The sequence below is a fragment of the Oncorhynchus clarkii genome, chromosome 3, assembly GCF_045791955.1.
Source record: "Oncorhynchus clarkii lewisi isolate Uvic-CL-2024 chromosome 3, UVic_Ocla_1.0, whole genome shotgun sequence".
NCBI lineage: Eukaryota > Metazoa > Chordata > Actinopteri > Salmoniformes > Salmonidae > Oncorhynchus > Oncorhynchus clarkii.
Window position 1 is genome coordinate 3,669,924 of NC_092149.1, and position 27,739 is coordinate 3,697,662.

The 27,739-nt window shown below is 48.4% G+C and overlaps 1 protein-coding gene across 1 annotated transcript in view; it reads left to right on the forward strand.

The window, feature by feature from the left end:
* LOC139405576 (intermembrane lipid transfer protein VPS13B) overlaps window positions 1-26,331 on the forward strand; it is a 316,293-nt gene extending 289,962 nt beyond the window's left edge. Inside the window, exon 20 of the mRNA XM_071147988.1 lies at window positions 25,988-26,331. Within this exon, the coding sequence (XP_071004089.1) occupies window positions 25,988-26,331 (344 nt within the window). The remainder of the gene's footprint in view (window positions 1-25,987) is intronic.
* Window positions 26,332-27,739: the final 1,408 nt, after the last annotated feature.

The window sequence follows — 27,739 nt, forward strand, 5'->3', positions numbered from 1 at the left end:
GGGGGGGGCACTCCACACTAACCTCAGCTGGGGGGGGGGGGGGGGCACGCCACACTAACCTCAGCTGGGGGGGGCACTCCACACTAGCCTCAGCTGAAGGGGGGGGGGGGGGGCCACTCCACACTAACCTCAGCTGGGGGGGGGCACTCCACACTAACCTCAGCTGGGGGGGGGGGGCACTCCACACTAACCTCAGCTGAGCTCCTCTCTCTGTCTGGCTGGATATGATGGGTCAGGATGTGGGTGAGGGGGGGGGGGGGGAGCTTTCTCTACATGGCTGGATATGATGGGTCAAGACGTGGGTGAGGGGGGGGGGGGGGGAGCTTTCTCTCTACCTATTGAGCCCCCACCTCCAGTACAAAACGTTTCTCAGAGGGATGTGACCATGTCTATGACCATGTCATAGATGCAGAGATGAGGTCTAGTGACATTTATTTTACTGATAGCTGTGATACCTTAGTTCAGAATGTAATTATAACTGATAGCTGTGATATCTTAGTTCAGACTGTAATTATTACTGATAGCTGTGATATCTTAGTTCAGAATGTAATTATTACTGATAGCTGTGATACCTTAGTTCAGAATGTAATTATTACTGATAGCTGTGATATCTTAGTTCAGAATGTAATTATAACTGATAGCTGTGATAGCTTAGACAGTTCAGACTGTAATTATAACTGATAGCTGTGATATCTTAGACAGTTCAGACTGTAATTATAACTGATAGCTGTGATATCTTAGTTCAGACTGTAATTATTACTGATAGCTGTGATATCTTAGTTCAGACTGTAATTATTACTGATAGCTGTGATATCTTAGTTCAGATTGTAATTATTACTGATAGCTGTGATACCTTAGTTCAGACTGTAATTATTACTGATAGCTGTGATATCTTAGACAGTTCAGACTAAGTATTACTGATAGCTGTGATATCTTAGACAGTTCAGACTGTAATTATTACTGATAGCTGTGATATCTTAGACAGTTCAGACTGTAATTATTACTGATAGCTGTGATATCTTAGACAGTTCAGACTGTAATTATTACTGATAGCTGTGATATCTTAGACAGTTCAGACTGTAATTATTACTGATAGCTGTGATATCTTAGACAGTTCAGACTAATTATTACTGATAGCTGTGATATCTTAGACAGTTCAGACTGTAATTATTACTGATAGCTGTGATATCTTAGACAGTTCAGACTGTAATTGTTACTGATAGCTGTGATATCTTAGTTCAGACTGTAATTATTACTGATAGCTGTGATATCTTAGACAGTTCAGACTGTAATTATTACTGATAGCTGTGATATCTTAGACAGTTCAGACTGTAATTATTACTGATAGCTGTGATATCTTAGACAGTTCAGACTGTAATTATTACTGATAGCTGTGATATCTTAGACAGTTCTGACTGTAATTATTGCTGATAGCTGTGATATCTTAGACAGTTCAGACTGTGATTATTACTGATAGCTGTGATACCTTAGACAGTTCAGACTGTAATTATTACTGATAGCTGTGATATCTTAGACAGTTCAGACTGTAATTATTACTGATAGCTGTGATATCTTAGACAGTTCAGACTGTAATTATTACTGATAGCTGTGATATCTTAGACAGTTCAGACTGTACTTATTACTTATAGCTGTGATATCTTAGTTCAGACTGTAATTATTACTGATAGCTGTGATATCTTAGACAGTTCAGATTGTAATTATTACTGATAGCTGTGATATCTTAGTTCAGACTTATAGGGGGGTCATAGGGGGGCCCTGGTCATAGGGGGGCCCTGTTCTATAGGGGGGCCTATGGGCCCTGGTCATAGGGGGGCTTATGGGCCCTGGTCATAGGGGGGCTTATGGGCCCTGGTCATAGGGGGGCCTATGGGCCCTGGTCATAGGGGGGCCTATGGGCCCTGGTCATAGCGGTGCCTATGGGCCCTGGTCATAGCGGTGCCTATGGGCCCTGGTCATAGCGGTGCCTATGGGCCCTGGTCATAGCGGTGCCTATGGGCCCTGGTCATAGCGGTGCCTATGGGCCCTGGTCATAGCGGTGCCTATGGGCCCTGGTCATAGCGGTGCCTATGGGCCCTGGTCATAGCGGTGCCCATGGGCCCTGGTCATAGCGGTGCCCATGGGCCCTGGTCATAGCGGTGCCTATGGGCCCTGGTCATAGCGGTGCCTATGGGCCCTGGTCATAGCGGTGCCTATGGGCCCTGGTCATAGGGGGGCCTATGGGCCCTGGTCATAGGGGGGCCTATGGGCCCTGGTCATAGCGGTGCCTATGGGCCCTGGTCATAGCGGTGCCTATGGGCCCTGGTCATAGCGGTGCCTATGGGCCCTGGTCATAGCGGTGCCTATGGGCCCTGGTCATAGGGGGGCCTATGGGCCCTGGTCATAGGGGGGCCTATGGGCCCTGGTCATAGCGGTGCCTATGGGCCCTGGTCATAGCGGTGCCTATGGGCCCTGGTCATAGCGGTGCCCATGGGCCCTGGTCATAGCGGTGCCTATGGGCCCTGGTCATAGCGGTGCCTATGGGCCCTGGTCATAGCGGTGCACCCTATTCCCTATAGAGGCCCTGCTCAAAAGTAGTGCACTACGTAGGGAATAGGGTGCCACTTCAGACGGATGGTTCAGTTGTGTAACATAATGAGAATCAATGTTCTACTCCACTTGGGATTTGAACCGGTGACCCTCTGGTTGTAAGGTCTACTGCCTCCTCCTAGGTGACCGACCCTGAGTTGTTCCTGTAGTAAAACCTCCTCGGTGACCCTGAGTTGTTCCCGTAGTTAAACCTCCTCCTCAGTGACCCTGAGTTGTTCCTGTAGTTAAACCTCCTCTCCTGCCTCCTCCTCAGTGACCCTGAGTTGTTCCCGTAGTTAAACCTCCTCCTCAGTGACCCTGAGTTGTTCCTGTAGTAAAAACTCCTCCTCAGTGACCCTGAGTTGTTCCTGTAGTTAAACCTCCTCCTCAGTGACCCTGAGTTGTTCCTGTAGTTAAACCTCCTCTCCTGCCTCCTCCTCAGTGACCCTGAGTTGTTCCCGTAGTTAAACCTCCTCCTCAGTGACCCTGAGTTGTTCCTGTAGTAAAAACTCCTCCTCAGTGACCCTGAGTTGTTCCTGTAGTTAAACCTCCTACTCAGTGACCCTGAGTTGTTCCTGTAGTTAAACCTCCTACTCAGTGACCCTGAGTTGTTCCTGTAGTTAAACCTCCTCTCCTGCCTCCTCCTCCTCAGTGACCCTGAGTTGTTCCCGTAGTTAAACCTCCTCCTCAGTGACCCTGAGTTGTTCCCGTAGTTAACCGTCTGGTTGTTTTTCATGTCGTATAAATCCAGGGAGAGATAGTATCCCTAGAAGTCAGCTGTGTTGTCTGGTAACGGATGATTACAGGGAGAGATAGTGTCCCTAGAAGTCAGCTGTGTTGTCTGGTAACGGATGATTACAGGGAGAGAGATTAAAGCACTGAACTTCTAGTACTTCAAAGACAAGTCTCCTCTCCCTCTTCATCTTCACCCTCCCACTCCTCCTCCTCCTCCTCTCTCCATCTTCCCTCCTCCAGACGCCCCCCCTCCACACACACACACACACACACACACACACACCCGATGACAGTGAGATGTGAATGACGGTAGCTAGCGAGGTAAGTGGTGTTTGTGAGTGTGTTTGTCTGTGTTAAAGCCTCGGTCTGAAGGTTAAACACTTCCTGGTCCAGACTGTATCGTCGCCGTGTTGAGAAGGTAGAACTGTTTTAGTGAGTGAGGTCCTGGAGCAGAGAGATACACCCACCCTCTTCTTCTGTTGTCCTGGAGCAGAGAGATACACCCACCCTGTCTTCTTCTGTTGTCCTGGAGCAGAGAGATACACCCACCCTGTCTTCTTCTGTTGTCCTGGAGCAGAGAGATACACCCACCCTGTCTTCTTCTGTTGTCCTGGAGCAGAGAGATACACCCACCCTGTCTTCTTCTGTTGTCCTGGAGTAGGGAGATACACCCACCCTGTCTTCTTCTGTTGTCCTGGAGCAGAGAGATACACCCACCCTGTCTTCTTCTGCTGTCCTGGAGCAGGGAGAGATACACCCACCCTGTCTTCTTCTGCTGTCCTGGAGCAGGGAGAGATACACCCACCCTGTCTTCTTCTGCTGTCCTGGAGCAGGGAGAGATACACCCACCCTGTCTTCTTCTGCTGTCCTGGAGCAGGGAGAGATACACCCACCCTGTCTTCTTCTGTTGTCCTGGAGCAGGGAGAGATACACCCACCCTGTCTTCTTCTGTTGTCCTGGAGCAGGGAGATACACCCACCCTGTCTTCTTCTGTTGTCCTGGAGCAGGGAGAGATACACCCACCCTGTCTTCTTCTGTTGTCCTGGAGCAGAGAGAGATACACCCACCCTGTCTTCTTCTGTTGTCCTGGAGAAGGGAGATACACCCACCCTGTCTTCTTCTGTTGTCATTATTAAGAGGAGTGTGATCAACATGGCGTCACTCAGCGTTCACTAATAACAGGCTGAGATACGAGAGGATGTTTCTCTGAAGTCTTCCTGCACACACTGACCTTGATTTATAAAGACTGGTTATCAGTCACCTGGGCTCGTGACATTTCCAGCTAGTATGTTTAAAACATCACGTGTTTTAAAAAACACAGAGCGTTGCTTCCGTGTTCTCATCGCAACACAGTGACTTGTGTCATCGGTTAGACCTGTAGGGACAGGGTGTCTCAGTCACCCTGTCTTGTCTCAGTCACCCTGTCTTGTCTCAGTCACCCTGTCTTGTCTCAGTCACCCTGTCTTGTCTCAGTCACCCTGTCTTGTCTCGGTCACCCTGTCTTGTCTCGGTCACCCTGTCTTGTCTCAGTCACCCTGTCTTGTCTCGGTCACCCTGTCTTGTCTCAGTCACCCTGTCTTGTCTCAGTCACCCTGTCTTGTCTCAGTCACCCTGTCTTGTCTTGGTCACCCTGTCTTGTCTCAGTCACCCTGTCTTGTCTCAGTCACCCTGTCTTGTCTCAGTCACCCTGTCTTGTCTCAGTCACCCTGTCTTCAATGTGGAGGCTATATACAGGGGTACCAGTACAGAGTCAATGTGGAGGCTATATACAGGGTGTTACGGTACAGAGTCAATGTGGAGGCTATATACAGGGGGTACTGGTACAGAGTCAATGTGGAGGCTATATACAGGGGGTACCGGTACAGAGTCAATGTGGAGGCTATATACAGGGGGTACCAGAACAGAGTCAATGTGGAGGCTATATACAGGGGGTACCAGTACAGAGTCAATGTGGAGGCTATATACAGGGGGTACCGGTACAGAGTCAATGTGGAGGCTATATACAGGGGGTACCGGTACAGAGTCAATGTGGAGGCTATATACAGGGGGGTACCGGTACAGAGTCAATGTGGAGGCTATGTACAGGAGGTACTGGTACAGAGTCAATGTGGAGACTATATACCGGGAGTACCGGTACAGAGTCAATGTGGAGGCTATATACAGGGGGTACCGGTACAGAGTCAATGTGGAGGCTATATACAGGGTATTACGGTACAGAGTCAATGTGGAGGCTATATACAGGGGGTACCGGTACAAAGTCAATGTGGAGGCTATATACAGGAGGTACCAGTACAGAGACAATGTGGAGGCTATATACAGGGTATTACGGTACAGAGTCAATGTGGAGGCTATATACAGGGTGTTACGGTACAGAGTCAATGTGGAGGCTATATACAGGGGGTACCGGTACAGAGTCAATGTGGAGGCTATATACAGGAGGTACCAGTACAGAGACAATGTGGAGGCTATATACAGGGTATTACGGTACAGAGTCAATGTGGAGGCTATATACAGGGTATTACGGTACAGAGTCAATGTGGAGGCTATATACAGGGTGTTACGGTACAGAGTCAATATGGAGGCTATATACAGGGTGTTACGGTACATAGATAATGTGGAGGCTATATACAGGGTATTACGGTACAGAGTCAATGTGGAGTCTATATACAGGGTATTACGGTACAGAGTCAATGTGGAGGCTGTATACAGGGTATTACGGTACAGAGTCAATGTGGAGGCTATATACAGGGGGTACCTGTACAGAGTCAATGTGGAGTCTATATACAGGGTATTACGGTACAGAGTCAATGTGGAGGCTATATACAGGGTATTACGGTACAGAGTCAATGTGGAGTCTATATACAGGGTATTACGGTACAGAGTCAATGTGGAGGCTATATACAGGGTATTACGGTACAGAGTCAATGTGGAGGCTATATACAGGGTATTACTGTACAGAGTCAACGTGGAGGCTATATACAGGGTATTACGGTACAGAGTCAATGTGGAGGCTATATACAGGGGGTACATGTACAGAGTCAATGTGGAGGGTATATACAGGGGGTACCGGTACAGAGTCAATGTGGAGGCTATATACAGGGTATTACGGTACAGAGTCAATGTGGAGGCTATATACAGGGGGTACCGGTACAGAGTCAATGTGGAGGCTATATACAGGGGGTACCGGTACAGAGTCAATGTGGAGGCTATATACAGGGGTACCGGTACAGAGTCAATGTGGAGGCTATATACAGGGGGTACCGGTACAGAGTCAATGTGGAGGCTGTATACAGGGTATTACGGTACAGAGTCAATGTGGAGGCTATATACAGGGGGTACCGGTACAGAGTCAATGTGGAGGCTATATACAGGGGGTACCAGTACAGAGTCAATGTGGAGGCTATATACAGGGTATTACGGTACAGAGTCAATGTGGAGGCTATATACAGGGTGTTACGGTACAGAGTCAATGTGGAGGCTATATACAGGGGGTACCAGTACAGAGTCAATGTGGAGGCTATATACAGGGTATTACGGTACAGAGTCAATGTGGAGGGGTTCTGATACGTTGTTTGTTGCCTCCAGCCTTTAGGGACACACTGTTTTCACTTTCAATGACTCAATATTTTCATTTTTTTTATTACGAAAACAGACCACTGTGGTCGGGAATGTCAATACAATCCAACGAGCCGGGGAAATGATCACAAGTCAGTCATAACCTAAGCTAATAGGGCTCAAGGCCCGCGGGTCGAATAGGACACACAAACGACTATGAATGAGTCATCAACTTTATTAAATCACGATCCTGATGTGCTCACGCTGGTGAATTCAACTTCAATGTCTCTGCTTTCGTGTGCCCCGATGACAGCTCGCAGCGGAGGGAGGGAGGGAGGGGAGGGAGGGGGAGGGAGGGGAGGGAGGGGGAGGGGAGGGGAGGGGGGATGGATGGATGGAGGGGGGGGGGGGTACACGTGCCAAAGTCCGAGCTGGGCTACTAAAATGTTGCAGTCTGGCATCGGTTTTAAAAGCTTGACAATGAATAACTCCAAAAACAACACAGCCTGCAACACAACACAGAGGAGAACCATGCAGGTCTTTTACAGCAACATTTAGGCAGTAAACGAGGCTGGCTACTCTACTGTATATACCATACAGTAAGACTGGCTACTCTACTGTAGATACCATACAGTAAGGCTGGCTACTCTAATGTAGATATCATACAGTAAGGCTGGCTACTCTACTGTAGATACCATACAGTAAGGCTGGCTACTCTAATGTAGATATCATACAGTAAGGCTGGCTACTCTACTGTAGATACCATACAGTAAGGCTGGCTACTCTAATGTAGATATCATACAGTAAGACTGGCTACTCTACTGTAGATACCATACAGTAAGGCTGGCTACTCTAATGTAGATATCATACAGTAAGGCTGGCTACTCTACTGTAGATACCATACAGTAAGGCTGGCTACTCTACTGTAGATATCATACAGTATGACTGGCTACTCTACTGTAGATACCATACAGTATGACTGGTTACTCTACTGTAGATACCATACAGTATGACTGGCTACTCTACTGTAGATACCATACAGTAAGACTGGCTACTCTACTGTAGATATCATACAGTAAGACTGGCTACTCTACTGTAGATATCATACAGTAAGGCTGGCTACTCTACTGTAGATATCATACAGTAAGACTGGCTACTCTACTGTAGATACCATACAGTAAGGCTGGCTACTCTACTGTAGATATCATACAGTAAGACTGGCTACTCTACTGTAGATATCATACAGTAAGGCTGGCTACTCTACTGTAGATATCATACAGTAAGGCTGGCTACTCTACTGTAGATATCATACAGTAAGACTGGCTACTCTACTGTAGATACCATACAGTAAGGCTGGCTACTCTACTGTAGATATCATACAGTAAGACTGGCTACTCTACTGTAGATACCATACAGTAAGGCTGGCTACTCTAATGTAGATATCATACAGTAAGACTGGCTACTCTACTGTAGATACCATACAGTAAGGCTGGCTACTCTACTGTAGATACCATACAGTAAGACTGGCTACTCTACTGTAGATACCATACAGTAAGACTGGCTACTCTACTGTAGATATCATACAGTAAGGCTGGCTACTCTACTGTAGATACCATACAGTAAGACTGGCTACTCTACTGTAGATACCATACAGTAAGGCTGGCTACTCTACTGTAGATACCATACAGTAAGGCTGGCTACTCTACTGTAGATACCATACAGTAAGACTGGCTACTCTACTGTAGATACCATACAGTAAGGCTGGCTACTCTACTGTAGATATCATACAGTAAGGCTGGCTACTCTACTGTAGATACCATACAGTAAGGCTGGCTACTCTACTGTAGATACCATACAGTAAGACTGGCTACTCTACTGTAGATACCATACAGTAAGACTGGCTACTCTACTGTAGATACCATACAGTAAGGCTGGCTACTCTACTGTAGATACCATACAGTAAGGCTGGCTACTCTACTGTAGATACCATACAGTAAGGCTGGCTACTCTACTGTAGATATCATACAGTAAGACTGGCTACTCTACTGTAGATACCATACAGTAAGACTGGCTACTCTACTGTAGATACCATACAGTAAGGCTGGCTACTCTACTGTAGATACCATACAGTAAGGCTGGCTACTCTACTGTAGATACCATACAGTAAGGCTGGCTACTCTACTGTAGATATCATACAGTAAGACTGGCTACTCTACTGTAGATACCATACAGTAAGACTGGCTACTCTTCTGTAGATACCATACAGTAAGGCTGGCTACTCTACTGTAGATACCATACAGTAAGACTGGCTACTCTACTGTAGATACCATACAGTAAGACTGGCTACTCTACTGTAGATACCATACAGTAAGACTGGCTACTCTACTGTAGATATCATACAGTAAGACTGGCTACTCTACTGTAGATACCATACAGTAAGACTGGCTACTCTACTGTAGATACCATACAGTAAGACTGGCTACTCTACTGTAGATACCATACAGTAAGACTGGCTACTCTACTATAATACACCATACAGTAAGGCTGGCTACTCTACTGTAGATACACCATCTATGTTAATGTTGAGTAACTCTAGGGGACTGATCTATGTTAATGTTGAGTAACTCTAGGGGAACTGTAGGGGACTGATCTATGTTAATGTTGAGTAACTCTAGGGGACTGATCTATGTTAATGTTGAGTAACTCTAGGGGAACTGTAGGGGACTGATCTATGTTAATGTTGAGTAACTCTAGGGGACTGATCTATGTTAATGTTGAGTAACTCTAGGGGACTGATCTATGTTAATGTTGAGTAACTCTAGGGGAACTGTAGGGGACTGATCTATGTTAATGTTGAGTAACTCTAGGGGACTGATCTATGTTAATGTTGAGTAACTCTAGGGGAACTGTAGGGGACTGATCTATGTTAATGTTGAGTAACTCTAGGGGACTGATCTATGTTAATGTTGAGTAACTCTAGGGGACTGATCTATGTTAATGTTGAGTAACTCTAGGGGAACTGTAGGGGACTGATCTATGTTAATGTTGAGTAACTCTAGGGGACTGATCTATGTTAATGTTGAGTAACTCTAGGGTACTGATCTATGTTAATGTTGAGTAACTCTAGGGGACTAATCTATGTTACTGTTGAGTAACTCTAGGGTAGTGATCTATGTTAATGTTGAGTAACTCTAGGGTAGTGATCTATGTTAATGTTGAGTAACTCTAGGGGAACTGGTTGAATAACAGAGTCCATAGATAACAGTCACCAGGCCACCAGATGGTGAGGAACTCTAGGGGAACTGGTTGAATAACAGAGTCCATAGATAACAGTCACCAGGCCACCAGATGGTGAGGAACTCTAGGGGAACTGGTTGAATAACAGAGTCCATAGATAACAGTCACCAGGCCACCAGATGGTGAGGAACTCTGGGGGAACTGGTTGAATAACAGAGTCCATAGATAACAGTCACCAGGCCACCAGATGGTGAGGAACTCTAGGGGAACTGGTTGAATAACAGAGTCCATAGATAACAGTCACCAGGCCACCAGATGGTGAGGAACTCTAGGGGAACTGGTTGAATAACAGAGTCCATAGATAACAGTCACCAGGCCACCAGATGGTGAGGAACTCTGGGGGAACTGGTTGAATAACAGAGTCCATAGATAACAGTCACCAGGCCACCAGATGGTGAGGAACTCTAGGGGAACTGGTTGAATAACAGAGTCCATAGATAACAGTCACCAGGCCACCAGATGGTGAGGAACTCTAGGGGAACTGGTTGAATAACAGAGTCCATATATAACAGTCACCAGGCCACCAGATGGTGAGGAACTCTAGTGGAACTGGTTGAATAACAGAGTCCATAGATAACAGTCACCAGGCCACCAGATGGTGAGGAGCTCCAGAGATGGATGTTCCTGAACCCCCTTTACTATGAGGAGGAGACAGAGAAGATTAGAAGACACTCTCACTGTCCTTTCTCTCTCACTGTCCTCTCTCTCTCACTGTCCTCTCTCTCACCTCTCGCTTTCGCTGTCCCCTCTCGCTCTCGTTCTCACTGTCCTCTCTCTCCTTCACTGTCCCCTCTCTCCTCACTGTCCTATCTCTCTCTCTCCCTCACTGTCCCCTCTCACCTCTCTCGCTCGCTCTCTCTCTCACTGTCCTCTCTCTCTCTCACTGTCCCCTCTCTCTCGCTCTCACTGTCCCCTTCCTCTCACGTCTCTCGCTCGCTCTCTCTCTCTCACGTGCGTTCTCCTCTCTCTCTCTCTCTCTCTCCTCTATCCTCTCTCTCTCTCCACTCCCCTCCCTCTCTCTCCTCTTTCTTATCTCTCTTTCTCATCTCACTCTGTCTCCTCTCCCCTCACTCTCTCTCCTTTCTCCTCTCTCCTCTCTCTCTCCACTCCCCTCCCTCTCTCTCCTCTCTCCCCTCTCCTATCTCTCTTTCTCCTCTCCTCTCCCCTCTCTCTCTCTCTCCCCTCTCTCTCCTCTCCTCTCTCTCTCCACTCCCCTCTCTCCTCTCTCTCCCGTATACCTTGTTCCCTGAGTCACACATCACAAATCATGTTGATTAGGAGAATGACATCTCAAAGCCCTTTTAGTTTCCTTCTCTCATTTGTCCCTCTCAGGCCCCTGTAGCCTGATAGTGATTGGTGATTGAGAGAGAAGGGGGTCCTGTAGGGTAGAGCTGTACTATATCACACTGGTTACTGTTAATTCACTGTAAGGTTGCGGAATTCTTGTGACTTGCCCAAAATTCCCTGGTTGGAAGATTCCCAGAATCAGAAGAGAATAAGCAGGAAACCTGTGAATATTCCAACTGGGATTTCTGGAAAGCCTGGGAATTAACTCTAGCTCATTGGGAAAATATGTGACTGTACTGAATCTCAAACGGAGCACTCGATCATTCCAAATGCCCATTCACGAGTCAATCTCAAACGGAGCACTGGATCATTCCATATGCCCGTCCACGAGTCAATCTCAAACGGAGCACTGGATCATTCCATATGCCCGTCCACAAGTCAATCTCAAACGGAGCACTCGATCATTCCATATGCCCGTTCACGAGTCAATCTGAAACGCCAGGTGTCGAGCCATCGGGCTCCACTGCTCCCTTCGAGAAGCCCCTTCATCGTGTGCACCCTTCTTCCCATGAATATTAGCATGTTACCTAGCAACAACAGTCACTTCTACACCGCACTAAGAAATAGTCTGAATAATTTAAATCAGAATAATCTAATCTGTAATTTATTTTAGAAGTTTAATTTTGATATCTTGGTCGTGCGAGTTTCATGTATTTCATGAAAACTGCCCGTTATTAACTAGCTAGCTAAACCTGAGCCAGTCACTTCCCCGTTATTAACTAGCTAGCTAAACCTGAGCCAGGCACTTGTCCATTATTAACTAGCTAGCTAAACCTGAGCCAGTCACTTCCCCGTTATTAACTAGCTAGCTAAACCTGAGCCAGTCACTTCCCCGTTATTAACTAGCTAGCTAAACCTGAGCCAGACACTTCCCCATTATTAACTAGCTAGCTAAACCTGAGCCAGGCACTTGTCCGTTATTAACTAGCTAGCTAAACCAGTCACTTGTCCGTTATTAACTAGCTAGCTAAACCTGAGCCAGTCACTTCTCCATTATTAACTAGCTAGCTAAACCTGAGCCAGTCACTTGTTCATTATTAACTAGCTAGCTAAACCTGAGCCAGTCACTTCCCCGTTATTAACTAGCTAGCTAAACCTGAGCCAGACACTACCCCATTATTAACTAGCTAGCTAAACCTGAGCCAGGCACTTGTCCATTATTAACTAGCTAGCTAAACCTGAGCCATTCACTTGTCCGTTATTAACTAGCTAGCTAAACCAATCACTTGTCCGTTATTAACTAGCTAGCTAAACCTGAGCCAGTCACTTCCCCGTTATTAACTAGCTAGCTAAACCTGAGCCAGTCACTTCCTCATTATTAACTAGCTAGCTAAACCTGAGCCAGTCACTTCCCCATTATTAACTAGCTAGCTAAACCTGAGCCAGTCACTTCCCCATTATTAACTAGCTAGCTAAACCTGAGCCAGTCACTTCCCCATTATTAACTAGCTAGCTAAACCTGAGCCAGTCACTTCCCCATTATTAACTAGCTAGCTAAACCTGAGCCAGTCACTTCCCCATTATTAACTAGCTAGCTAAACTTGAGCCAGTCACTTCCCCATTATTAACTAGCTAGCTAAACCTGAGCCAGTCACTTCCCCATTATTAACTAGCTAGCTAAACCTGAGCCAGTCACTTGTCCGTTATTAACTAGCTAGCTAAACCTTCCAGTACCCATGGTTCATAGCAAGTGAGTCATGCTACAAGACAGGTCGGGTAGACGATGCTCGCAAATTGATTTTGAATTTTGGCTATTGATATAAGTGTCAGTTGGACTGTAGTCCATCATGGTGACTGTAACATACTGCCTGGCTGTAGTACATCATGGTGACTGTACCATACTGCCTGGCTGTAGTACATCATGGTGACTGTACCATACTGCCTGGCTGTAGTCCATCATGGTGACTGTAACATACTGCCTGGCTGTAGTACATCATGGTGACTGTAACATACTGCCTGGTTGTAGTACATCATGGTGACTGTAACATACTCTATGGCTGTAGTTCATCATGGTGACTGTAACATACTGCCTGGCTGTAGTCCATCATGGTGACTGTAACATACTGCCTGGCTGTAGTCCATCATGGTGACTGTAACATACTGCCTGGCTGTAGTCCATCATGGTGACTGTAACATACTGCCTGGCTGTAGTCCATCATGGTGACTGTAACATACTCTATGGCTGTAGTACATCATGGTGACTGTAACATACTGCCTGGCTGTAGTCCATCATGGTGACTGTAACATACTGCCTGGCTGTAGTCCATCATGGTGACTGTAACATACTGCCTGGCTGTAGTCCATCATGGTGACTGTAACATACTGCCTGGCTGTAGTCCATCATGGTGACTGTAACATACTGCCTGGCTGTAGTCCATCATGGTGACTGTAACATACTGCCTGGCTGTAGTCCATCATGCCGGACAAACCCCTCCCCCTAACCCGGGGGGCTCTGGGCCCAACTGTGCGCCGAGAGAGAGAGAGCAGGGTGAGAGAGAGAGGTCTGGTCTATTTTCAGTCAAATTTGCCTTCCCGAGCCCTGGTTGTGTTACCCTCGTGACGTGGTTGGTTCCTGCACCATTACCCCACCACCTGACTGCATCTCGGCGTGTCGTGGTGTGACAGCCCTGCCGGTCCACCCCTCTCACCACGACCCAGAAGCCCCCCCGCGACCCCCAGAACCAGGCATAACACCGGTGTCAACAGTTGAGCTAACAGCCAAAGGAACATCCAGTCGGTCAGCTAACCAGCCAGGCCTGTAGCGTTCATGAACACCTGTTGAGCAGCGCAGGCAGCACGTAGCAGCCCAACGGCTCCAAGATACCTTCTAGTCATGAACACCTGTTGAGCAGTGCAGGCAGCACATAGCAGCCCAACGGCTCCAAGATACCTTCTAGTCATGAGCTCATCGGAAAAGTCATTAAGAGAGTCGGTACTGTAGCCCACGCTAGGCTAAAGCTGGCCTAATGTTTTGTTTTGCTACTTGGCTTGGAAATTAAACCAAACCTGTCAGGAGTCATATAGCTGACACAGAGCTTATTTATTTATAGACCTGAGAGAGGAGAGGATGGGGAGAGGAGAGTAAGGGAGGGGAGGAGAGTAGGGGGAGGGAGGGGAGGAGAGAGAGAGGGAGGGGAGAGAGAGGGGAGAAGAGTAGGGGAGGGGAGCGGAAAGGAGGGGAGGGGGGGAGAGTAGGGGAGAGAGAGCGGAGAGGGAAGGGGAGCGGAGCGGAGAGGGAAGGGGAGCGGAGCGGAGAGGGGAGGGAGGGGAGGAGGAGAGGGAGGGGAGGAGAGTAGAGAGGGGGAGCGGAGAGGAGAGTAAGGGAGGGGAGAAGAGTAGGGGAGCGGAGAGGAGAGAGAGGGGAGCAGAGAGTAAGGGAGGGGAGGAGAGGTGAGGAGACTTGCTGCCATGAACCAATGTAGGTCTCAGTCAGGTCCAACAATGAGGTGGTTCTGAAATGGATTAGTTTGATTTTTGTATGGGTCCTAATCCCCTGAACCTCTGGATGGGTCCTAATCCCCTGAACCTATGGATGGGTCCTAATCCCCTGGACCTCTGGATGGGTCCTAACCCCCTGAACCTCTGGATGGATCCTAATCCCCTGGACCTCTGGATAGGTCCTAATCCCCTGAACCTCTGGATGGGTCCTAACCCCCTGAACCTCTGGATGGATCCTAATCCCCTGGACCTCTGGATGGGTCCTAATCCCCTGGACCTCTGGATGGGTCCTAACCCCCTGGACCTCTGGATGGGTCCTAATCCCCTGGACCTCTGGATGGGTCCTAATCCCCTGGACTTCTGGATGGGTCCTAATCCCCTGGACCTCTGGATGGGTCCTAATCCCCTGGACTTCTGGATGGGTCCTGGACTCCTGGATGGGTCCTGGATTTATGGATGGGTCATAACCCCCTGGACTCCTGGATGGGTCCTAACACCCTGGACTCCTGGATGGGTCCTAACACCCTGGACCTCTGGATGGGTCCTAACACCCTGGACTCCTGGATGGGTCCTAATACCCTGGACCTCTGGATGGGTTCTAATCCCCTGGACCTCTGGATGGGTCCTAATCCCCTGGACTTCTGGATGGGTCCTGGACTCCTGGATGGGTCCTGGATTTATGGATGGGTCATAACCCCCTGGACTCCTGGATGGGTCCTAACACCCTGGACCTCTGGATGGGTCCTAACACCCTGGACTCCTACATGGGTCCTAATACCCTGGACCTCTGGATGGGTCCTAACACCCTGGACTCCTGGATGGGTCCTAATCCCCTGGACCTCTGGATGGGTCCTAACCCCCTGGACTCCTGGATGGGTCCTGGACTTCTGGATGGGTCCTGGACCTCTGGATGGGTCCTAACCCCCTGGACTTCTGGATGGGTCCTAACCCCCTGGACTCCTGGATGGGTCCTAACCCCCTGGACTCCTGGATGGGTTCTAACCCCCTGGACTTCTGGATGGGTCCTGGACTACTGGATGGGTCCTGGACTACTGGATGGGTCCTAACCCCCTGGACTTCTGGATGGGTCCTAACCCCCTGGACTTCTGGATTGGTCCTAATCCCCTGGACTCCTGGATGGGTCCTGGACTTCTGGATGGGTCCTGGACTTCTGGATGGGTCCTGGACTTCTGGATGGGTCATAACCTCCTAGACTTCTGGATGGGTCCTAATCCCCTGGACTTCTACATGGGTCCTAATCCCCTGGACCTCTGGATTGGTCCTGGACTTCTGGATGGGTACTAATCCCCTGGACTTCTGGATGGGTCCTAACCTCCTGGACTTCTGGATGGGTACTAATCCCCTGGACTTCTGGATGGGTCCTAATCCCCTGGATTTATGGATGGGTCCTGGAAGTCTGGATGGGTCCTAATCCCCTGGACTTCTGGATGGGTCCTAACCCCCTGGACTTCTGGATGGGTCCTAATCCCATGGACTTCTGGATGGGTCCTAATCCCCTGGACTTCTGGATGGGTCCTAATCCCCTGGACTTCTGGATGGGTCCTAATCCCTTGGACTTCTGGATGGGTCCTAATCCCCTGGACTTCTGGATGGGTCCTGGACTTCTGGATGGGTCCTAATCCTCTGGACTTCTGGATGGGTCCTAATCCCCTGGACTTCTGGATGGGTCCTGGACTTCTGGATGGGTCCTAACCCCCTGGACTTCTGGATGGGTCCTGGACTTCTGGATGGGTCCTAACCTCCTGGACTTCTGGATGGGTCCTGGACTTCTGGATGGGTCCTAACCTCCTGAACTTCTGGATGGGTCCTAACCCTCTGGACTTCTGGATGGGTCCTAACCCCCTGGACTTCTGGATGGGTCCTAACCTCTTGGACTTCTGGATGGGTCCTAACCCCCTGGACTTCTGGATGGGTCCTAATCTCTTGGACTTCTCCCTCTACAACTGCTGTACTGGCTGATTGACCCCGTCCTCCTCTTAGGGTTCTTAGCCCTGCTCCCCTAACAAGCCAGACAGACATGCAGCCAGACAGGCAGCCAGCCAGCCAGGCAGGCAGGGCAAGCAGGCCAGAAGTCCAGAAGTCCAGGACCCACGTACAACATGAAACCACGTTCATTCACGTTAGAGGCCTGCTAGAGTTAGCGGCAGGCCGGCGGGCGAGTGCTATCCACCGTCGTAGTACGGATGAGGCCTGACCTGTAATGAAGCTGGCTAGCTATCCACCGTCGTAGTACGGATGAGGCCTGACCTGTAATGAAGCTGGCTAGCTATCCACCGTCGTAGTACGGATGAGGCCTGACCTGTAATGAAGCTGGCTAGCTATCCACCGTCGTAGTACGGATGAGGCCTGACCTGTAATGAAGCTGGCTAGCTATCCACCGTCGTAGTACGGATGAGGCCTGACCTGTAATGAAGCTGGCTAGCTATCCACCGTCGTAGTACGGATGAGGCCTGACCTGTAATGAAGCTGGCTAGCTATCCACCGTCGTAGTACGGATGAGGCCTGACCTGTAATGAAGCTGGCTAGCTATCCACCGCCGTAGTATGGATGAGGCCTGACCTGTAATGAAGCTGGCGAGCTTTATGAAACCGGTAGGATGCCCCTCTGGTCTCCAGGACCAGGGTTTATCCATCTAATGCATCTTCACTGTACTACAGAACATGGAGGAGTTTTTATATGAATTACACCCTTTTACTAATGTGCCCTGGTCTAAAGTAGTGTACTATATAGGGAATAGTGTGCCATTGGGTTATGGTCTATAGTAGTGCACTATATAGGGAATATGGTCCTGTTCTAAAGTAGTGCACTATATAGGGAATAGGGTTCCATTGGGTTCCGATCTATAGTAATGCACTATATAGGGAATAGGGTGCCATTGGGTTCTGGTCTATAGTAGTGCACTATATAGGGAATATGGTCCTGGTCTAAAGTAGTGCACTATATAGGGAATAGGGTCCTGGTCTAAAGTAGTGCACTATATAGGGAACAGGGTTCCATTGGGTTCCGATCTATAGTAATGCACTATATAGGGAATAGGGTGCCATTGGGTTCTGGTCTATAGTAGTGCACTATATAGGGAATATGGTCCTGGTCTAAAGTAGTGCACTATATAGGGAATAGGGCCCTGGTCTAAAGTAGTGCACTATATAGGGAATAGGGTTCCATTGGGTTCTGGTCTATAGTAGTGCACTATATAGGGAATAGGGTGACATTGGGTTCTGGTCTATAGTAGTGCACTATATAGGGAATAGGGCTATGGTCTATAGTAGTGCACTATATCGGGAATAGGGTGCCATTGGGTTCTGGTCTATAGTAGTGCACTATATAGGGCATAGGGTGCCATTTGGGACAGATAGTGTATATATACAGCCCTGCTCTGGTGCAGAGAAGTCACTTATAGTTGCGGGACCCCATCCAGCAGCCCACACAGCCAAGCCCTATTACCCAACCACAGTGTGGTCTACAGCAGGCTAGGAGATCAACCCACAGGCATGAGGTTATGGGTCCTCTGGGAGGGAGGGAGGGGGGGGAGGGAGAGAGAGAGAGGGAGGGAGACAGAGGGGGGGAGGGAGAGAGAGGGAGGGAGACAGAGGGGGGGAGGGAGAGAGAGGGAGGGAGACAGAGAGAGGGAGGGAGGGAAGGGAGAGAGACAGAGAGAGAGGGAGAGATGGAAGGAGGGAGGGAGGGAGGGAGGGAGGGAGGGAGGGAGGGGAGAAATTGAGAGAGAGGGGGAGAGGAGAGAAAGAGATGGGAGGGAGGACGTTGAGAGAGAGCAACATTAACATAGATCAGTCCCCCTATAGTTCCCCTAGAGTTACTCAACATTAACATAGATCAGTCCCCTAGAGTTACTCAACATTAACATAGATCAGTCCCCCTATAGTTCCCCTAGAGTTACTCAACATTAACATAGATCAGTCCCCTAGAGTTACTCAACATTAACATAGATCAGTCCCCCTATAGTTCCCCTAGAGTTACTCAACATTAACATAGATCAGTCCTCTAGAGTTACTCAACATTAACATAGATCAGTCCCCTAGAGTTACTCAACATTAACATAGTTCAGACCCACAACCCCCTCAGTCTGATACACCGTTACACCCCCCCAGTCTGATACACCGTTACCCCCCACCCTCTGTCTGATACACCGTTACCCCCCACCCTCAGTCTGATACACCGTTACCCCCCACCCTCAGTCTGATACACCGTTACCCCCCCCCACCCTCAGTCTGATGCACCGTTACCCCCCCACCCTCAGTCTGATACTACGTTATACCGTTACCCCCCCCCCACTCTCAGTTTGATACTCCGTTACCCCCCCCACCCTCAGTCTGATACTCCGTTACCCCCCCCCCACCCTCAGTCTGATACTCCATTACCCCCCCACCCTCAGTCTGATACTCCGTTACCCCCCCACCCTCAGTCTGATCCTCCGTTACCCCCCCCCACTCTCAGTCTGATACTCCATTACCCCCCCACCCTCAGTCTGATACTCCGTTACCCCCCCACCCTCAGTCTGATACTCCGTTACCCCCCCACCCTCAGTCTGATACTCCGTTACCCCCCCCACCCTCAGTCTGATACTCCGTTACCCCCCCACCCTCACTCTGATACACCGTTACCCCCCCACCCTCAGTCTGATACATCGTTACCCCCCCACCCTCAGTCTGATACACCGTTACCCCCCCCACCCTCAGTCTGATACACCGTTACCCCCCCACCCTCAGTCTGATACTCCGTTACCCCCCCACCCTCAGTCTGATACACCGTTACCCCCCAGCCTCAGTCTGATACACCGTTACCCCCCCCACCCTCAGTCTGATACACCGTTACCCCCCCCACCCTCAGTCTGATACACCGTTACCCCCCCCCCCCCCACCCTCAGTCTGATACTCCGTTACCCCCCACCCTCAGTCTGATACACCGTTACCCCCCCCCACCCTCAGTCTGATACACTGTAACCCCCCCAACCTCAGTCTGATACACCGTTAACCCCCCCCCCCTCCACCCTCAGTCTGATACACCGTTTACCCCCCACCCTCAGTCTGATACACCGTTACACCCCCCTCCCCCGCTCAGGGCTGAAACAGAAATAACCGGAGAGCGCCAAAGCCCCTCTGAACTCCCCAGGCTCATCAGATGTTCCGCTGCGTTCTCTTCATCGTTATTCCGAGACATTCCACGGCACGCCAGAGCCCTCTCCCTAATCCCCACGGCATGCTAGTCATTATCAATACCATCCCCTGGCATTACCTCAGCCACATATTGTTGCTAAAGATTATTAGTTAAGAATAAACTAAACCTCCTGAAAGTCTTGAGTTTCATAGAGATTTATCAAGAGGAAATGTTATTCTTGGCTTTGTGGGACACACTTTGAACACATGGCTACCTCAAAGGCTGAACACAGGAACATGGTTACTACCTGGGACTAGATGAGATATTCACTGTGTCCTCAAAGGCTGAACACAGGAACATGGTTACTACCTGGGACTAGATGAGATATTCACTGTGTCCTCAAAGGCTGAACACAGGAACATGGTTACTACCTGGGACTAGATGAGATATTCACTGTGTCCTCAAAGGCTGAACACAGGAACATGGTTACTACCTGGGACTAGATGAGATATACACTGTGTCCTCAGAGGCTGAACATGGTTACTACCTGGGACTAGATGAGATATACACTGTGTCCTCAGAGGCTGAACATGGTTACTACCTGGGACTAGATGAGATATACACTGTGTCCTCAAAGGCTGAACACAGGAACATGGTTACTACCTGGGACTAGATGAGATATTCACTGTGTCCTCAAAGGCGGAACACAGGAACATGGTTACTACCTGGGACTAGATGAGATATACACTGTGTCCTCAAAGGCTGAACACAGGAACATGGTTACTACCTGGGACTAGATGAGATATTCACTGTGTCCTCAGAGGCTGAACATGGTTACTACCTGGGACTAGATTAGATATTCACTGTGTCCTCAAAGGCTGAACACAGGAACATGGTTACTACCTGGGACTAGATGAGATATACACTGTGTCCTCAAAGGCTGAACACAGGAACATGGTTACTACCTGGGACTAGATGAGATATTCACTGTGTCCTCAGAGGCTGAACACAGGAACATGGTTACTACCTGGGACTAGATGAGATATACACTGTGTCCTCAAAGGCTGAACACAGGAACATGGTTACTACCTGGGACTAGATGAGATATACACTGTGTCCTCAAAGGCTGAACACAGGAACATGGTTACTACCTGGGACTAGATGAGATATTCACTGTGTCCTCAGAGGCTGAACACAGGAACATGGTTACTACCTGGGACTAGATGAGATATACACTGTGTCCTCAAAGGCTGAACACAGGAACATGGTTACTACCTGGGACTAGATGAGATATACACTGTGTCCTCAGAGGCTGAACATGGTTACTACCTGGGACTAGATGAGATATACACTGTGTCCTCAAAGGCTGAACACAGGAACATGGTTACTACCTGGGACTAGATGAGATATACACTGTGTCCTCAAAGGCTGAACACAGGAACATGGTTACTACCTGGGACTAGATGAGATATACACTGTGTCCTCAAAGGCTGAACACAGGAACATGGTTACTACCTGGGACTAGATGAGATATTCACTGTGTCCTCAAAGGCTGAACACAGGAACATGGTTACTACCTGGGACTAGATGAGATATTCACTGTGTCCTCAAAGGCTGAACACAGGAACATGGTTACTACCTGGGACTAGATGAGATATACACTGTGTCCTCAAAGGCTGAACACAGGAACATGGTTACTACCTGGGACTAGATGAGATATTCACTGTGTCCTCAAAGGCTGAACACAGGAACATGGTTACTACCTGGGACTAGATGAGATATTCACTGTGTCCTCAAAGGCTGAACACAGGAACATGGTTACTACCTGGGACTAGATTAGATATACACTGTGTCCTCAGAGGCTGAACATGGTTACTACCTGGGACTAGATGAGATATTCACTGTGTCCTCAAAGGCTGAACACAGGAACATGGTTACTACCTGGGACTAGATGAGATATACACTGTGTCCTCAAAGGCTGAACACAGGAACATGGTTACTACCTGGGACTAGATTAGATATACACTGTGTCCTCAAAGGCTGAACACAGGAACATGGTTACTACCTGGGACTAGATGAGATATTCACTGTGTCCTCAAAGGCTGAACACAGGAACATGGTTACTACCTGGGACTAGATGAGATATTCACTGTGTCCTCAAAGGCTGAACACAGGAACATGGTTACTACCTGGGACTAGATGAGATATTCACTGTGTCCTCAGAGGCTGAACATGGTTACTACCTGGGACTAGATGAGATATTCACTGTGTCCTCAAAGGCTGAACACAGGAACATGGTTACTACCTGGGACTAGATGAGATATTCACTGTGTCCTCAAAGGCTGAACACAGGAACATGGTTACTACCTGGGACTAGATGAGATATTCACTGTGTCCTCAAAGCCTGAACACAGGAACATGGTTACTACCTGGGACTAGATGAGATATACACTGTGTCCTCAAAGGCTGAACACAGGAACATGGTTACTACCTGGGACTAGATGAGATATTCACTGTGTCCTCAGAGGCTGAACATGGTTACTACCGGGGACTAGATGAGATATTCACTGTGTCCTCAAAGGCTGAACACAGGAACATGGTTACTACCTGGGACTAGATGATATATACACTGTGTCCTCAAAGGCTGAACACAGGAACATGGTTACTACCTGGGACTAGATGAGATATTCACTGTGTCCTCAGAGGCTGAACATGGTTACTACCGGGGACTAGATGAGATATTCACTGTGTCCTCAAAGGCTGAACATGGTTACTACCTGGGACTAGATGAGATATTCACTGTGTCCTCAAAGGCTGAACATGGTTACTACCTGGGACTAGATGAGATATACACTGTGTCCTCAGAGGCTGAACATGGTTACTACCTGGGACTAGATGAGATATACACTGTGTCCTCAGAGGCTGAACATGGTTACTACCTGGGACTAGATGAGATATTCACTGTGTCCTCAGAGGCTGAACATGGTTACTACCTGGGACTAGATGAGATATTCACTGTGTCCTCAAAGGCTGAACACAGGAACATGGTTACGACCTGGGACTAGATGAGATATACACTGTGTCCTCAGAGGCTGAACATGGTTACTACTGGGGACTAGATGAGATATTCACTGTGTCCTCAGAGGCTGAACACAGGAACATGGTTACGACCTGGGACTAGATGAGATATACACTGTGTCCTTAAAGGCTGAACACAGGAACATGGTTACTACCTGGGACTAGATGAGATATTCACTGTGTCCTCAAAGGCTGAACACAGGAACATGGTTACTACCTGGGACTAGATGAGATATTCACTGTGTCCTCAGAGGCTGAACATGGTTACTACCTGGGACTAGATGAGATATTCACTGTGTCCTCAGAGGCTGAACATGGTTACTACCTGGGACTAGATGAGATATTCACTGTGTCCTCAGAGGCTGAACACAGGAACATGGTTACGACCTGGGACTAGAAGAGATATTCACTGTGTCCTCAAAGGCTGAACATGGTTACTACCTGGGACTAGATGAGATATTCACTGTGTCCTCAAAGGCTGAACATGGTTACTACCTGACAGTAGGAACATGGTTACCACCTGGCAGTAGGAACATGGTTACTACCTGGCAGTAGGAACATGGTTACTACCTGACAGTAGGAACATGGTTACTACCTGACAGTAGGAACATGGTAACCACCAGGCAGTAGGAACATGGTTACTATCTGGTAGTAGGAACATGGTTACCACCTGGCAGTAGGAACATGGTTACTACCTGACAGTAGGAACATGGTTACCACCAGGCAGTAGGAACATGGTTACCACCAGGCAGTAGGAACATGGTTACTACCTGACAGTAGGAACATGATTACTACCTTGCAGTAGGAACATGGTTACTACCTGACAGTAGGAACAGGATAACCACCTGGCAGTAGGAACATGGTTACTATCTGGTAGTAGGAACATGGTTACCACCTGGCAGTAGGAACATGGTTACTACCTGACAGTAGGAACATGGTTACCACCAGGCAGTAGGAACATGGTTACCACCAGGCAGTAGGAACATGGTTACTACCTGACAGTAGGAACATGGTTACTACCTGACAGTAGGAACATGGTTACCACCAGGCAGTAGGAACATGGTTACTACCTGGCAGTAGGAACATGGTTACCACCTGGCAGTAGGAACATGGTAACTACCTGACAGTAGGAACATGGTTACTACCTGGCAGTAGGAACATGGTAACCACCTGACAGTAGGAACATGCTTACTACCTGACAGTAGGAACATGGTTACCACCTGGCAGTAGGAACATGGTTACTACCTGACAGTAGGAACATGGTTACTACCTGACAGTAGGAACATGGTTACCACCAGGCAGTAGGAACATGGTTACTACCTGGCAGTAGGAACATGGTTACTACCTGACAGTAGGAACATGGTTACCACCTGGCAGTAGGAACATGGTTACTACCTGGCAGTAGGAACATGGTTACTACCTGACATTAGGAACATGGTTACTACCTGGCAGTAGGAACATGGTTACCACCTGGCAGTAGGAACATGGTTACCACCTGACAGTAGGAACATGGTTACTACCTGACAGTAGGAACATGGTTACTACCTGACAGTAGGAACATGGTTACTACCTGACAGTAGGAACATGGTAACCACCAGGCAGTAGGAACATGGTTACCACCAGGCAGTAGGAACATGGTTACTACCTGACAGTAGGAACATGGTAACCACCAGGCAGTAGGAACATGGTTACTACCTGGCACTAGGAACATGGTTACTACCTGACAGTAGGAACATGGTTACCACCTGACAGTAGGAACATGGTTACCACCTGGCAGTAGGAACATGGTTACTACCTGGCAGTAGGAACATGGTTACCACCAGGCAGTAGGAACATGGTTACTACCTGACAGTAGGAACATGGTTACTACCTGGCAGTAGGAACATGGTTACTACCTGGCAGTAGGAACATGGTAACCACCTGGCAGTAGGAACATGGTTACTACCTGACAGTAGGAACATGGTTACTACCTGACAGTAGGAACATGGTTACTACCTGACAGTAGGAACATGGTTACTACCTGACAGTAGGAACATGGTAACCACCAGGCAGTAGGAACATGGTTACCACCAGGCAGTAGGAACATGGTTACTACCTGACAGTAGGAACATGGTAACCACCAGGCAGTAGGAACATGGTTACTACCTGGCACTAGGAACATGGTTACTACCTGACAGTAGGAACATGGTTACCACCTGGCAGTAGGAACATGGTTACTACCTGGCAGTAGGAACATGGTTACCACCAGGCAGTAGGAACATGGTTACTACCTGACAGTAGGAACATGGTTACTACCTGGCAGTAGGAACATGGTTACTACCTGGCAGTAGGAACATGGTAACCACCTGGCAGTAGGAACATGGTTACTACCTGACAGTAGGAACATGGTTACCACCTGGCAGTAGGAACATGGTTACTACCTGGCAGTAGGAACATGGTTACCACCTGGCAGTAGGAACATGGTTACCACCTGGCAGTAGGAACATGGTTACCACCTGGCAGTAGGAACATGGTTACCACCTGGCAGTAGGAACATGGTTACCACCTGGCAGTAGGAACATGGTTACTGCCTGGTAGTAGGAACATGGTTACCTGATTCACAACCTTACTTGGGCCGTGTTCTTGGTCAGCGTTCAGGGCATAGTGGTGAACCTGCTGTTCTGTATGGGTTGTCTGTAGGTGCTGTGTTCCTGGTCAGCGTTCAGGGCATTGTGGTGAACCTGCTGTTCTGTATGTGTTGTCTGTAGGTGCTGTGTTCCTGGTCAGCGTTCAGGGCATTGTGGGTAACCTGCTGTTCTGTATGTGTTGTCTGTAGGTGCTGTGTTCCTGGTCAGCGTCCAGGGCATTGCTGTGAACCTGGATCCAGTCTTCAGTACATGGATCCTCCACCAGCCTCAGAAGAGGAGCAGCAGGCAACAGGTAGAACACACACACACACACACACACACACCCCGTTGGACATTCTGTACCATGAGCTATTTACACAGGACAGACAATCTACACAGGGCAGACAATCTACACAGGGCAGACAATCTACACAGGACAGACAATCTACACAGGACAGACAATCTACACAGGACAGACAATCTACACAGGACAGACAATCTACACAGGACAGATAGAGAGGCTGGTTGGATATTACACAGGTTCAACCTATAGAGGACAGATAGAGAGGCCGGTTGGATAGAGGACAGATAAAGAGGCTGGTTGGATATTACACAGGTTCCGCCTTAGAGAGGCTGGTTGGATATTACACAGGTTCAGCCTTATAGAGGACAGATAGAGAGGCTGGTTGGATAGAGGACAGATAGAGAGGCTGGTTGGATATTACACAGGTTCAGCCTTATAGAGGACAGATAGAGAGGCTGGTTGGACATTACACAGGTTCAGCCTTATAGAGGACAGATAGAGAGGCTGGTTGGATATTACACAGGTTCCGCCTTAGAGAGGACAGATAGAGAGGCTGGTTGGACATTACACAGGTTCAGCCTTATAGAGGACAGATAGAGAGGCTGGTTGGATAGAGGACAGATAGAGAGGCTGGTTGGATATTACACAGGTTCAGCCTTATAGAGGACAGATAGAGAGGCTGGTTGGACATTACGCAGGTTCAGCCTTATAGAGGACAGATAGAGAGGCTGGTTGGACATTACACAGGTTCAGCTTTATAGAGGACAGATAGAGAGGCTGGTTGGATATTGCACAGGTTCAGTCTTATAGAGGACAGATAGACAGGCTGGTTGGACATTACACAGGTTCAGCCTTATACAGGACAGATAGAGAGGCTGGTTGGATAGAGGACAGATAGAGAGGCTGGTTGGATAGAGGACAGATAGAGAGGCTGGTTGGATAGAGGACAGATAGAGAGGCTGGTTGGACATTACACAGGTTCAGCCTTATAGAGGACAGATAGAGAGGCTGGTTGGACATTACACAGGTTCATCCTTATACAGGACAGATAGAGAGGCTGGTTGGATATTACACAGGTTCATCCTTATACAGGACAGATAGAGAGGCTGGTTGGACATTACACAGGTTCATCCTTATACAGGACAGATAGACAGGCTGGTTGGATATTACACAGGTTCAGCTTTATACAGGGCAGATAGACAGGCTGGTTGGATATTACACAGGTTCAGCCTTATAGAGGACAGATAGACAGGCTGGTTGGACATTACACAGGTTCAGCCTTATAGAGGACAGATAGAGAGGCTGGTTGGACATTACACAGGTTCAGCCTTATAGAGGACAGATAGAGAGGCTGGTTGGACATTACACAGGTTCAGCCTTATAGAGGACAGATAGAGAGGCTGGTTGGATATTACAGGTTCAGCGTTATAGAGGACAGATAGACAGGCTGGTTGGACATTACACAGGTTCAGCCTTAGAGAGGACAGATAGAGAGGCTGGTTGGACATTACACAGGTTCAGCCTTATACAGGACAGATAGAGAGGCTGGTTGGACATTACACAGGTTCAGCCTTATAGAGGACAGATAGAGAGGCTGGTTGGATATTACACAGGTTCCGCCTTAGAGAGGACAGATAGAGAGGCTGGTTGGACATTA